The sequence below is a fragment of the Pygoscelis adeliae genome, unplaced genomic scaffold (assembly GCF_000699105.1).
Source record: "Pygoscelis adeliae isolate BGI_AS28 unplaced genomic scaffold, ASM69910v1 Scaffold86, whole genome shotgun sequence".
NCBI lineage: Eukaryota > Metazoa > Chordata > Aves > Sphenisciformes > Spheniscidae > Pygoscelis > Pygoscelis adeliae.
In genome coordinates, this window is record NW_008824930.1 from 398,280 (window position 1) to 413,917 (window position 15,638).

A 15,638-nucleotide genomic window follows, 5' to 3' on the forward strand; every position below is an offset into this window, starting at 1 on the left:
GGGGGGGTGGGGGTTAGAGAAAAGTTTCTTGTTTTAATTAAGCTCAAAATGTTGGCTTCATGGTTGGTTTTAAGCTCCTGCCTTCCTTGCCTACTGCCTTTCTAAAGAGATCTTCCTCTAAGCACCCTTCATCTCCATGTTGTAAGACTGCGGTAATTAGTTGGAGCTTTGCTGAGTTTGTGGAAATCTTGTGAGTGAAGTCATTATAATAGAGTTTAGTGTTTCAGCCTCTTGCTTTTATTTGCAAGATTATTGGCTTGATAAAAGAAACAGATTTTGACAGTGTGATGGCTGTAGATACTTGAAAAATTGTCTACAAGTTGTTTTCTTCTTAGTTACGTGTACGGTACCGTCCCTTATTTAAGGAGCACAGTGACATTGTGGATAGGAAGTCCAGGGATATGGTGACAAGTAGGTACCGTTCAGCTTACATGATAAAGCACACACTGTCATCAGTTTAGTTATCAGGCCCCAGCTGTGGCTAAACTCATATATTTGCATCTTGTTACCACTTTTTGTGGGTTCAAATTTGCCTTTAGTTTTTTAAAAAAAGGATCTGCCTTCTCTGTTCTACTCAGTGATTCAGAAAAGGTAAAGTAAGTTATGAATTTCAAAACTAAAGAAATGAAGTGTTACTAATAAAAGCACAAACTTGAAGGTCTTTAGAAAAAAAAAGTCTTCAGCTTCCTCCTATGAAAAGTGCAATCTCAGAACGGTAAATCCCTCCCAGGCAAATTGGGCATCTGCCAATGCAGCTGCCTGCGTAGACTATTTAAAGTAAACTGCTTTGATAGAGTAGGTAATAAACTGGTGCTGGAAGGGGCACAGTGAGAACAAAAGAAAAGGTGGGTAAGTTTGCAATAAAAGCCATCTGATGGGGAAGCCAAACAAGCGTTGAATGAGTTAGAGTCTGGCTGAGAGGTGTACCAGGTGTTAATGGGCTCCAGTGACTGAAGTGAGGAACCAAAAGGTATGAAAAAGTCAGGCCAGGATAGGGATGGCTGCCTGCTTAACTTCCACCTTAAACATCAGCTGATGTGGAAAGAAAGACAATGAAAAATCAGCTTGGGTTCAGCATTAGAAGAGGAATTCAAAATTAATGTGTTTTAATTTCCAGTAATGATATCCAAGGATATGTAATGGTGTTTAAATAAGAGAGTCTGTAGACTGGGCTTGTTCATCTGTCTTGATAAGAGGGTTAATGGTGGGAGCCAAAGACAATTTATCAGCATATCTTCTAAAACCTGTTTATTTCACACAGTAATTGATTTCAGACTTGAAAGTCTTAGAGTCCTTATGGCTAAATAAAATAACCCAGTGCAACAAGTGAAGTATGCAAATGATTTTATGACAATTGTAGCTCTTTTTCTTTCAGCAAATTATTTGCCAACAGGCTATGAATTTTGAATTTGTTCCAAACCCAATTTCAACATAATTTTAGCATAATCTTTGTCAGCTTGCCATGATGAGTATTCATTGTTTATTCGCATCATATGAATATTTTATTCAAATTCGCAATGATGTTTCTCTCTACTGGTTTGGCAACAATCATATAAGCAAATAATTCACTGAATACATGTAATTTTTAAATACAGCTTTGGTCTGAAGTCTACCAAGAGCACTGCAGCACTGAGAAAGTTTTTAATCCAGACACTCTCAAAAGTATTTGTGTTAGTGTGTTTGATGTTTGGGTTTTGATAAAACTTCATTAAACCATTATCCTCAACTTGCCACCTCAGTGCTACAGCACAGACTCCAGTCACAGCTTTGCATAGCTGCTGAAGTTTGAACTACTGATTTAATAGTTTATTCATAGACTGAATAACCTACATTATACATAATTTAAGATTTGGTAAACCATCTTGTGTTGCCTATAGGCACGGCTGTGCTACGAGTTACACGCTTATGCAAGACGCAAGTTTTCAACAAAAGCTCTTAAAGGCAAGGTTAGTAAGGGGATTTCAAGGTAATATAGCATAATGAGGATTATGTGTTGATTATGGTTAATGCCGATGATTTTGATCATCCAATTTCCTGATAGAAAAAAATAAAAACGAAAATGGATTTTCAAATGGAAATGGATTTCAGAAACAAGAAATTTTTAGTTTTCCATTGCCTCCTATCTTCTTACTATACTTGCATATTTCATTTTATATTTTAAAACAAGGGGAGAAGTACATTTGCATGCAATACTTTTTCTGCCGCCTTCACAATTTTTTTTTTATGTCTCCCAAGCCCACAAAGAAATCATAAGATAATTGTGAGGCTTTTCTTCTGACTTTGAATTGATAGTAGCACACACAGGCTCAGTCTCATGGTAGCCTTTTCAAGAACATTTTCTATCTGAAAAAAGTGTTGATAAAAAGATAGTAAAAGTGATCCACAGATATTGTAAAGGGCTAGTGAGGTTCAAGCATTTCCTTGATAAATTTTTCAGGCAGTATATTGTGAACTTCTCTGCAGTGATTCATTCTAGAGCTATTTCCGAGTTTACAGTTTCCACGGTTGGTTGAGTAGAATAAAACCTGGGAACAGAATAAAAATAAAGGAACAGTAAAACTTCTTCACCTTGGGTTATATTTAGTGTTTGACAGACTGAGAAATTTGTCATGCAACTGGAATGATGAGTTTCTATTTTCATAATTGTTCTGTGTGTGATAAGGTATTTCTAAAATAGAACATTTTGGATGCAAAACAAATGCATCACAATTACTGGCTTATATGTCTTTCGTTCACTTCGTTGGCCGTTTGGTAAAAGGAAAAATCATTAAGCCTTATGGCCATGTTCATTGCTATACTCTGCAGATAAAAAGGGGCAATAAACATGGTTTGACTAGCTGTTTAACATGATTTATCTTTTACTTGGATTAATGAAGCATATTGCTTAATCTCCTGCTCAATATCCCACTTTATTCTTAAAGCAGGTAGCAACTGGTACTCAAAATATGCAGTGGGTCTGGAAATGACAATCAGACATCTGCTATGTGTGGAAATGGATGTGTGTGTGTGTGTGTGTGTGTGTCTGTATATATATGCATATATAAATATACACACGTATATATAAAAATGTGCATGCATATATGCATGTATCTGTGTGCACATGCATGTACAAGCAAATACGCATGCATATTCTAGGTCTCCAAAATAAAACCACAAATTAACCAGCTACTACATCCCGCTTAAGAGTTTTCTCTGATATCACTGCTAATATTTCCATGTGGGTTTTTTTGTTTTGAAAATAAGCAAGCAAATTCCCACCTGAACCTCCCCCAATCACATTATCTTGCCAGACAAGACACAACTTCTCTTCTTTATTTTCCATTTCATGTTCTTCCTCAAAGAAGCACCTCCGTATCCTTCTCCAGAATTGTAGGGCTCTGACAGCTGTCTACTCTGAACTGACTTCTTTTTTTTTTTTCTTCTGGAAATACAGCGTTCCCGGCAGCCCAACACCCTGTACTATGGCTGCTTTGTAGTTTCAAATTCTTGTCCACCCTCCAGATCCGTTAGTCACATTCTCTTCCCTGTGGTGGATCTCTCTAAGTTTATCTATCTTGGGCATCATGATGAATATACCCTGTGCCAGTTAATGATGTACTCAAAGAGTCAATTCATAAAACTAAGTTAGGTATTTATTAAGAGCAATGATGGAAAGGTGCAATTGCACCTGCCTTCTAGCAATGTGTACACAGACTTCAAATCATGCTCTCCTCAGACTTGGACCCTCCAATTCCCATGCAGCTCAGTAGTTGATTTGAAAAATAGCTTGTAAGGGCTTGGATTTCTCACAGTTATTCTACTATCAATGTATCACTGTCATATCTGTATGGCACTACTATAAAGCCACCTGTGAAGCAGTATGTATTTAATATTTTGCAATGGGGCAATTGGCCTTAAGACAGCATCTCAAAAGCATTATATTGACCTGCGCAATTGGCATGGTGTTTGCAATATAATATTCTAGTTAATTAGCTTTGCTAGAAATCCCATCGATGCTCCTCCTTCCAATAAAGAAAAATGTCTTGGAGGGAAGTCTTTCATCTGCTTTCCGAAAGAATTAGTGAACATTTGGGCAATATTGTATGTATTGTTGTATGTGAAAGAAATGTGTCTTGGAGAAATTGATTGTAAAATCTAAGTAAAACCTGCCTGAACCGGTGGCCTCCCACTTCTTTACTGACAGGTACAAGCTCAATAAGCAAAAGCACGACTGCACTCCTGAACTTAATTTAGCCGACAATGTTTGGGCTTGTGCATGGAGCAATAGCAACGCCCAAATTCTTTCTTTCTCCAAAGAGAAAAGGAAAAACCCCATCCGTTTGGAGTGGTCTGAGGCAATTCACTAAGGGTGGGCAGCGAGTGACTTCTCCCAGTTCTCCCACGCGATTGTACCAAAAGAGGCAGCAAGTTGAGAGCCAGCTCAGATGGATCTTTCAATTAAAAACCAGGAGTTTTTTCCTGGAAATAGAAATTGTTCTCTTTTACACAGTAGTTACTTCTTCAAAGCATGTGTTCAGAGAGGTTAGTAAAATCTATTTCTGTGCAAATGATGTGAGACTTTCGCAAAGTGCTGAAATAATATTTAACTACAAAAGAAGGCTGAGGACTCTGTCTTCTCACAATTATACCAGAGTCTTCAGAACTTCATTAACTTAATTAGAGTCAAGAACTGTTTGAACAGTTTTCAGTGCAGGGTCAAAACTACAGATGGTAATTGCTCTGGTTTGAGCGTGATACCTTGTCATAATCAGGATTTTTAAATTATGGAGCATAAGCGAGCAAGAGAAACTGAGGCTGTTTACCTTGTCAAACAAAGGCATTTCCCGGCGTGCCCTGCTTCCCAACTCTTCTTATTGCTCCCAGCAGGGGTTGTTTAGAAATTCATTGTGGATTTCCCCTGCCTTTGCGTATGGTTCTTGTTTTGGAAGGGCACCAGGATGTTGAAGCATCTTCCTGCTATGAAAGAGGGATGTGACCCTGGGGAGCAGGACTGGGGCATACCGCAGGGTTGGCAGGTTAGACTGAGTGCTGTGACCATCGTTTTCTCTTTCTAGTATTGATCTTTGCAATCTTGATGGTCCGAATTTCTGTCTGTGATGTTATTATGAATCTGTAGATAACACGCATTAAGATCTAATTGGATTGGATCATTAACAACATCAGAATTGTGCTAAGCCAGCTGATGAAATAAATACTTATGTACCAAATTTGCATACACACACACACACACGAACTATGAATTTATATTAAAAAAAAATATGAATGACAATGCACAATTCATTAATAGCACTCTTTAAACACTTTAAAAGTTCTGTATTTAATTTTATTTTCACTTTATCTCTGAACATCAGCTTTAACCTTGGTTTTCAATGTTTTGGCTTTTCTTATTTCAAAAAACCTACGACTTTGTTGTAATGTTAACAGAGTTGTTTTGTTTGTTTTTTTTTTTTTTCATTAGAAAGGAAATTTTGGTTTGAAAATGAGGTTATTATTTATAGATTCGAAGCCAGGTGCTGTAAATAGACATCAGGATGATAGGATATAAAATGGAAATAAAATTTGAGGGAGCAGGAACTGTTCTCAGAGAACTAGAAACAAAATCTTTTAAATATTTCAAAGTTTATTTTTTTGTGAGTAACAGCAAACAAAGTTATACACCTGTATGTCGGTCATATAGTCAAGTTTAGGACTGACTTTATGAGGAACCTGCCTATTGGTTTGAAATGTAAAGGCCTAATAATTAAAAGTCAGCATTTCTGATGTTTGTGTTCATATTATAACCAAAAAGCATTAGGTTTAAGTCATCATTTATCTCTTAGGAAACTCTGAAATGATTAAGTGTCACCCAGTCAGGAGTCAAGGTGCAATGAACCCTCCAGTTGCACAAGAGACCAGACAGACCACAGCCTCTCTGCTGTGGCAGAGGTTCCTTTAATGGAACACGTTGAGTGGTGCTAATTACCCAAATCTTATCGGGAAACAACCGTCTTTGGGTGGCTGGGGAGAATCAGTTTCCTTTCCTGCAAGTTCCTTATGGTTTTGATTCAGGTGGTTGCCAGGGTTTTCAGTTGGGAAATAAATTGTTTCCCGTCCTAGCCAGCAAAAGCAACACCCAGGCCATGTCCCTGTTCTATGTGTCTGCAACTCCTCTGCAAGTGTTTTCAGCACTGAGGTACTTCTGACTTGGGTTGTTGGACCCAGTTGGGTCATAACAGTTGGACCGAGGGTCAGACCTATGCAAAGCACATCACCTGTAGGAGACGTGGGCTGGCAGCATGTAGGTACACCACCTCCCCTCGGTGACGAAACAAGAAGTGAAGGCTCAGTCAGATGGACCTTTCCTGGCAGCCTGAAAACAGTGACAGTTGCTAGACCCAGGATGGGCCATTTCCCTGGAAATGGGGGTCTTAGCAGCATGCATTGCACATTTCTCTCAAAGAGAAATGCCATTTGATTATCAAAAAGAGAAAAAGAAATGCTGGAAATGGAGACCAGTCTACAATGCAGTGTTTCCGTACTGAAATAGTATCCTCCATGTGAAGAGACGTGGCTTGCCATATCAGATGTTTTATGACTGAGGTGCTAACCTCTGACTGCGGGTTCTGTTGGAAAAGTCAGCAACCCCTTACCTAGAACTGAGCAAGGTTGTTTCTGTAATACATAGAAAACAGGAATGTCCCTTGGCCCAAACTGGATGAGACTCATAAATAGTGAATAATTTGAAGCAAAATATTTTCTTAAGCTCAATATAAAAAATTCCATCCTGTGGTCAAATGTGTGCGAAGTTCAAAATTTCAGACAAGAACTACTTGCGCCAAGAGGATGTTATCTGTTGTCAGTATAATATACGTCAGATGTCAGAGAAGGGACTGCTTGGTGAGCCTGAAAGCTATAAAAGTCTCAACGGAGAAATTACAAGGTGCTTTACTGAGCAGTGTCTAATATTACAACTGAGGTAACATAAAAGCAACACAGGAAAACCCCACCACATCGATATGCACCCAACTGAGCTGTAGTGCCCTGAATTGTTCCACACCAGATTTTCATCGTCATCTCATCTCTCACTCATGCTTGCTACCAGTCAGAACAACATTACGAAACAGGACTGTCATACAAAAGTTTCTGAGGTTTTAAATATCACGTCTGGCATTCGGGCTCCAGGGAGTGAACATATTTGGAGAGAAATAAGTGCTCTCAAATTGGGAAGGCTTGGACAGTTCCTATTTGCTGACTAAATCTGGAGAAGGTCAGCTTTGACTTTGGTCCTTTAAAAATTAAGCTCTTACGCATTTCTGGTGTTGTTGTTAAAATATTCTAAGTACGCCTCCAAAATCTCCTAAAAATGAAACTAACATCTGGTGCAGGAACTTCCATGCCAACATTTAGCCTCATGGCAATGCATATTTTAGCCCGAATTTCACCTCAAAAGGAAAAGGCAGAGGGGACAGCAGTGGTTCAAGACCTGTCAGGTTATGCTTACCTGTCAAGTTTCTTTCTATCATCTGCCAACTAATTAAGGTAATCTTGTCAAAGAATTAAATTAACACTCAAGTGAAATGACAGAGCTTTAGATGTTCTGGTTAGAGGTTATCTCATTTCTCTCTTCTTGGCTGCAAGTGGCTGTTGCACACATGCTTTCTGCTGCCCCACTGAAATTATTTTCCATTGCAACACTGAGACATTGCAAAGGTGATTAATCTTTCCTCTTCTTCAGAAAGCCAATTTTTTTCTCTTCTTTCTTGTTGAATTTTATGTGCAGTAGCCAGACAAAACAAGGGTTGCACAGTGGAAGGATTTTGGGCAGTAAAAACACAATATAGTGAGTCAGGATATGATGCCCAATTTCTCTGGCTTTACTACAAATATACTGCAGCCATCAGCTGTTTGGTAGAGGATGTATTTAATGAAAAAAGATCAGGGACCAATTTTTCAAAAGGAACTCATGTTTGCTAATGAGATCTTCTGAAAAAAAATCTGTCCATGAAAATTACATTTGAAGCTTTAAAGCACTGAGCATTTTATAAAATTTGTTAAATGCTTGTTAGGTTTACCTGTGTGCTTTGCATTACCTTGATTCTTCATCCATGTGACAGTGTTTTGCCACTTACAGACATTTGGTGCAAAGGAATTCATTGCTGTCTAGAATACCATCGCGACCTCAGAAAAATCACTGAGACAAACCCATTGGGTGGGCGAGAATGTATCCGATTGCATGTAACCTCCATTTTCCAGGCGATATAAACAACACCTCTGAGATATGTGATCCGTTAAATACAATTAAGGTAAATGGGACAGGCTAGGAACTATAGGTAAGTTTTCTGCAAAAAGTCCCCAGTACTAATATGGGAGCTGAACTGGATAATAAAGTAGACTTGTTTATGAAAAACTCAAGTAAAGGAGTCTGTTGAGTTGAAAAGACGGGGACAATCACTTGAATAGTGGAAATATGATGAGCGAAAAAGGAAGCCAAAGAAGCAGTGGCAGCTAAAAGTGGAGTTAGCAGTGAATTTTATAGCTCTCCAAGGAGGGGAAGACTTAGAATCATAGAATCATTAAGGTTGGAAAAGACCTCCAAGATCATCGAGTCCAACCGTCAACCCAACACCACCATGCCCACTAAACCATGTCCCTAAGCGCCTCATCTACACGTCTTTTAAATACTTCCAGGGATGGTGACTCAACCACTTCCCTGGGCAGCCTCTTCCAATGTTTAACCACTCTTTCAGTAAAGAAATTTTTCCTCACATCCAAGACATCATAGAAAAAAAACATTTGCAAGCTCATCCAGGCAAGAGAACAAATGATAAGGGATACAAACACACTTGCTTATGTTAGAGGTAAATAAACTATATTGGAAATGAATGCTAAATTAATTAGCAATGCTTGGAGTGATTATTTTGCAAGAGTACCACGTGAAGAGAATGCAAGAGAAGAATTATATCATGTAAATCCAACTGGGATGATATTGGCTGTATTTAGAAGGAGCAAGTCATAAAAGCAGGTAGGAATATGAAAGTGAGGGAAGTCTCTTGATGAAGTGCCAATACATTTGCTGAAGTGACTTGTTTTGGAAGGCATGTTTGATTGCTTTCCTACGTCTGAGAAAGTACTAAACCAATGTTGTAAAAGCTTTGCAGAGTATATATATTTAAATGCAGAGAAGTATTAAGCTCAGCACAAATTATCCAAGTGAAATGGTGCTGCAGAATATGAAGCCTTGGCATAGATTACTGGAAGCATCTATAGAGAGACTGAAATTTCGATGTGTTAGACAGTTTCATGGTAGAAAGCTTGCTGTATGTATTTTCCTGGAAATTTAGAGAAAAGAGACAACTACTGGAACGGTCTTTGTAGAAATGGAAAAGGGACACGCTCATGTAACCAGAAGAAGCAAGTTGGTTTGGAGAACTTCATACGTGCCACCTCTGCTAAAAAAGGTGGTCAGAAGTGAGAAAAGATGAACTACCACAGAACATGCTATTACTTAATGAGATGCAAAAGCTTGTGATGACATATTAGCTAAACATTAATGATGGCAACACTTTCCTTCATAGGCATGAGTTAGAGAGATTGGTGGTAAGACTGAAGCCTTCATAGGTGGTGAAAGGCATCCTCCACAACCGAGAGCAAAGGACAAGACCTTAGAGGGAGCAGTTCTAATACCTCTTTCTGATCGCTTTTTCATTGCACCTTGGCTCTGTGGTGTAAGTGCAGTTCAGATTGACTCTATTCTTTAAAGATAGTCTCAGCGTGGGAAATCAGTACGCTTCAATTTCTGGAAATGATGCTATTTAGTTGATCAAATGCTTGGCTGCTCTGTGAAAGGAAGAAAGGAAGGAATAAGGGATTTTAGTTCAGGTTGTTCCAGTCAAAGTCAAGTGGGGGGATAAAAAAAAAAAAAGGCTGAACTTTCTTTGGGTGGCATATATGCACCTCAGGACTGTATTAGTAGGATAGTCCTAAAACGATAGTGAAAGAGACAATTGTAGGAGAGGCCACAGACCTCACATTCAGACAGGATTTAGCAGCAAGTAAATTTGTAGGAGGTAGTTGGCTACAGACATGGTAAAGAAACCTGCAAATGTTGCTAACTCCAACCAAGGAAAACTGTACGACAGAAGAATATTCATGATGTTTGTCTCCTCTCTAAAATGTCTGTCATTATCAAAAAGTACTGTACCCTTTGGGAATACAAAACAGAGGGGAAAAGTATTTGGCTCCTCAAACACAGGCAAATAACCTGTATGATAGACATGTTCAGTTTCCTCATCTTTTCATAAGAAAAACGTAGCCTGTACGTACGCAAGGCATATGTACAGACAGACAATAGAGTGTCTCTTTGGTTCTCCCACCTACCTTTTGAAGCGGTCAAAGAGCTTTGATCCAACACCTTCGACGCTCAAGTCTGTGACCACATCAATCTGATTGTGACCATCAGTCAGGCTGCATGTGAAATCCTTCATAAGACAGGCGTCATATTGTCCACTTTAGCACTTTTACTGCTAGGTAAAAGGGGCTGACAGCTAGGTGGAAAAGCTGGACTTTTCAAATGAAGAGTCCACAGCATTTACCGAATCCTTGACTTGTTCTGCATATTGCCACTAAATACTGGCTTTGGGATGCTTGGTTTTTTGTGATGTGGTTTTGTGTGTGGGTAATCCATGCCCTCCCAGCTCAGCTCTATGGATACAGCATGGTATTTAAGTATTAGGTATTCTCATGATGATTTTCTTTTACAGACATCTGTTGGAAGATAAAAGCCTTTGAAACAGAACTCTCTCTTCAAGCTGTTAACCCTGTGACTAACTACTGCCTTGTTAGTTCTCTAGTAAGTTATCTATTATTTTGGTCTCTGTAATTATTTTCTCTAACATTAATCTAGCTTACAGTTGGCATCAAAAGCCATGGATTTCGCTCACACTGTTTTTCTGCAAGAAGAAACAATTCTTTAACATGCAAATCAGAGCAGCGAAGTTGGATGAATTTAGTTAGCATGCCCTTGAAGGAAAGAAAGGCTTTTATGAAAAACTCAAGGTTACAGTTATGTTCCTAACCGCGATGAAAAAGCTACTTAACCCTTTAGAACAGATAAGGGGGAAGATCATTTCCTCATGAAAAAGGAATTATTCTTGTGTAGGATATTAACAAAAAGTGGGAGCTAAATTAGTGGGAGGGATGATATGCAGAAACTGAACTGTAATTTTGACAAATGCTGCAGCCTTATCTTTTTTTTTTTTTTTTACAAAATGCACATTCAAACTCTAGTCAACATGGTAAAACAACCTGTCTTCATAGACACGTTGCAGGAATCCAGCTGGAAAATCTCTTGACAAAAGAAGTCTTTCTATGCTAGCAGGTGTTAGACTCGGCAAATACAACTGACTTCAGGTTGTAAGCTTTGAAGCCTGTCATGGGGTACTGCCATACAGATTCTTCATAGTTTGCAATGCAGACCCAGGCAAGGAAGATTCTTCTAATGAGTGTGGTTTCCCTTCAGGACTGAAAAGCAATATTGACTTACTGAAATTCATAAAACCTGTCTTTAACAAGTCCCTGTGCATGTGCTTTTCAAAGAACACATATCTAGCCAAAAAGTTCAATTAAAATGGATGTTTGTCCTATTTCAGAACTTATTCCTCCAGCCTACATCACATCTGGGGAGTCCAAAACAAGAGATGCTCCCTGCAATGCAACGTGTTTATTGACTTGGATCGATTGGATGAGCAAGTGAATTCTGGAACCAAGTTCTACCCAGGATGAAGAGCTCTAGGCACCCTCTGATGTAAATCCAGTGTTAAGATCTCATTTTTACTTTTATGAAGACAATTAAGACAGTTTTATAAAGAACAGAGCTCCAGTGTCTATTGAACTTTATGAATTGATCACATTTCATCCTTAATGCTTCCTGAAAGCAATAGAAAGCCAGTTATGCATTATTTGATTATCACTGTAAGGCATAAATGCCTTCAGTGAATTAATAGAAATTGCAGACAAATATTTTGTTTCCAGAAAAATCAATATAATCCATATTGTACTACTTAGCTCTATCAACATTAAGGAAATTAAGTAAGTAAATAATGCAAATCAATTATCAGACACATAAAAATAACATTCATCATCCTTTCAGGGGACAATAACAACAGCATAAAGAGCACAAAGAAGAAAAACAGTATTTGATCTTGTCTATCTACACTGAGTTCTGTCTATATTTTAAAGCATCTGCCCTAATCAGAGTCAGCTTCAGCAGGCCATAGGCAAAGGGTCCACTTATTCTGCTTTTAGAAAACTGAGGTCAAGAAGAAAAGCTGAATATAGCAAAATCTCCACCTGACCAAGAACGATATACTTTCATTGTCTCGTGGAGATCCCTCAGCTGGACCTAGCCTTCAAGAGGGCTTTTGCTCCACAGGCTACCGAGTCCTTTCCCATCATATTCCAGCATGAAGGAATGCCATGTGGCATTTTCCTCTCCTGAAAGCTTTTAATTTTATTGAAGTTTGACCCTGCATTAACAGATGTGCCCAAGGAATTTTTCATTTCCAGCAAAGTAAGCCAAAACCAAAGTTGAGCAGCTCTGTGGCTTTGACAGCTGAGAACTGACTGAAGCAATATCTTATTAAAATAATCTTTGAGGTCCTTACCTATAAACTCACAGCCATAGGTGTGCTAGGGAGAATCAACTCCCCCTCTGGTGAATTTTCATTTTGGGACGGGCACAGATGCTATGCTGTTTTACAGGTCTTGGGTACTGTCTGTGTTGTACAACAACCACTTGACAATACTTCCTGATTCTTGATGTAATTTTAGCAAGATCTTACACATGTGAAGAACAGACACACATTCAAAGCTAAGCTAATTTTCCTTCCCTAAGCTTGCCAGGCCTGAGAAATGTCGGACAGGAGCTCCTTCTGTCCAGAGCATCCTCTTCTGGTATCCCTCCAGTGGGGGAAAAAGCAGCATCTCCTTTACATACCTGCTGTTAACCAGGTTAACATCTAGTCCCCGTTACTTCCCCTCAGGTTGACCAGCTCATGGGCACTTCCATGCTCTGTAATGCATACCAGCTTGGCCTCGGATGCAGCTCATGTGCTCCTTTCCTCACTTATCACATGCTGTTCATGCCTTAATCTGCAATTGTTTAATTGGTTATACTTTATCCCTCCTGTATTTGGATGAGTATTTTTGCTTGTGCTGACTGCGGACACCACGCAATTGCACAAGGCTAAGCAAAACCTCAGCTAAGACATATAAATACTAAGATGGCCAAGGAAAGATGGATAAGAGAGTTGCTGTTACAAAAGTTTCTAGGATGATTTTTGCCAATATTGCTAGAATGGGTTCAAGACCAGACAAATCCAGACAAGGCCTGAGGCTTAATACATTCTGTTATTGTTATAAAGCTTAAAACCTACTATTAATACAAATGAATCATTTCCATTAATATTATTATTGCTTGACAGCCTTGCTGACCTTGGCCTATCTCTGTCCCAGTGTCTGAGCTCAGTGAAGTCTTGGTTCCCCCCGTGGCTCTCCTTAGCTCTTGCACCTCTGCCAGTGCCACCCATGCACGGGACGAGCCACGTTTCTGTCCTGCCACCACCCAGACATGGCCACTCGCTGGGACTGCGCCAGAGGACAAACTCCTGCAAAGCCCTTGTCAGTCCCGTCTCCTCCGGGGCAGTAAGAGTGGCCGGTGCCTCCCATCCTGAGCAAAGGCACCGAAAACTGCACACAGCAAACTGGTTGTGCAAGCTGTACAGTGTTGTGCAAAGAACTGACAGACTAGGTGCACCTCTGCCTCTCCTGCCTTTCATCCCTTTCTGTGATTAGGGGAGCTCTCTTTCCAGAGGGCACTTTATATGGTCTCAGGACCTTTGCCTTGCAAGTCTCTTTCATTACATCAAACTGGTTTGACTTCATTAAGCCTCAGTTAACTTCAGTTCCCAGTGGCAGTATTTCTTATCTTGCTTATTGACCCAGGTACAATAACTAGTCAAGTCTGCAAGGACTTGAGTGGCAGTAACAGGAGAAGTGGGTACATTTAAGGAGGTTGCTAATAAAACACTGGCTTCAGCACCCTTCAGGGGCACGGGGGAAAAAATTAAGCTGAAAACTTTTTTGCATTCAATAAGCTAAATTTCTCTCTTTGCCATGGCGCACCCATTGCCTTAAAATATTTTGTTGAAAGGGAGAAAAATGGGACCCTAACAAGGAAATGAACACAGCAACTAATTGTGCCCCATGCTCTGCCAGCTGCTCCAGCCAGCTCTGCTAGCTGTTTCTGTTATTTCACCTTCCCACAAAGCTGACGTATTGCTTAGAAGCTATGAAGTCCTTTTGCATAGAGGACACTCCTAGAACAGCTTCTTCACTTTACAGTTGACTCCAAAAGTCATAAGCAAAAAAAAGGTGTTTGATGTTTTTCTTTTCTTCGAGTGTAAGTTTTGCATCCCAGGACTGGCGGCTATTGCTCTATCTTAGACCAATTACTCACCTCAGACACCTAACTGGCCTGGCCATCCACGCACTTACAGCGACAAACCCTCCTCTGCTTTACAGCGTGCTGTCTTTTTCAGCGGAAATGCCTCCCAAGCACAGCGCAGTAGCAAGAGCCAGCTACCCCTGTGACAGGCCAGCCGCTGGTCACGCCACTCACCTTTCCTTCTCTCCACCACATCTTCATAGAGTACTTCTCCCTTTTTTAGCTCCTTTTCCCCTCTGGAATAATTTTGCAGGTAGGATTTCTTGCTTTTAGGCATCAGCCACTAGATCTATCCAGGTGGCACAGAAGAGCGAGGAGCACCTGGTACATAGTAGTTAACAGTGTCTGAATTACCCCATGTTTCCAGTGGGTTTATCTAAGCTGAAATTGCCCCAAAGTGTTCCTGCTGTAAAAAAATCCCTCTTCTATTGCTTTTTAGCCAAAATCACGTAAGGAAACTATATTGGAGCCCACACACCGAAAAAAAATAGAGCTAAGATGGCATTAAAGAGTTTTAGATGCTCCTAGTGATTTATTTCAGATAGCGGGTTGGGGGGTCACATCCCCTTTCTGCTCTTCCAGCCCTCCAGCCCTGCGTGGGGTGGATGAAGGTCTTGGAGGAAGGATCAGGAGTTCGGCTGTGGCAAGACACAGACCTGCTGTTTTGCTTCCCAAACACATACCTCTTTGCTGAGACTTCGTGAAAATATTGTTGGCCGTACCGTGGGGCTCCATCGGTGCCTTGACAGATGGCCTTGTGAGAGGCAGTAAGTGCCATCGGCAAGGCACAGAGTAAATCCCTGGAAGCAAGAGAGTCCCAATCTCTCTGGGATAATTCATGATTTCTGGACATGGTATTGGAAACACTATATAGTTAATTTCCCACTTTTTACATCCCTTAGTTCAGCGGGTCAGGCTTAGCTGTGACTGAAGTTGTTCTGGTTTATAAAACTGCTTTTATTTTTAAAATCAATGTTCATACAGCAGACGAACATCACACTTAAACTGTGGCACGGCAGAGACAAGACGAATAACAGCCATCATTTGTCACTTCAGGAAGCAGCTCCAAAATCCTCCTGTCTTTTAACACCTATTTAACCTTAATTTTGCTGATTTGCACAGTCATTAATTAACTACGTATGGTATACACAGCTGC

At 39.9% G+C, this 15,638-nt stretch overlaps 1 protein-coding gene across 1 annotated transcript in view; it reads right to left on the reverse strand.

The window, feature by feature from the left end:
* DAP (death-associated protein) overlaps nucleotides 1-15,217 on the reverse strand; it is a 151,013-nt gene extending 135,796 nt beyond the window's left edge. Inside the window, exon 1 of the mRNA XM_009324999.1 lies at nucleotides 15,166-15,217. Coding sequence (XP_009323274.1) covers nucleotides 15,166-15,217 — 52 coding nt within the window. The remainder of the gene's footprint in view (nucleotides 1-15,165) is intronic.
* Nucleotides 15,218-15,638: the final 421 nt, after the last annotated feature.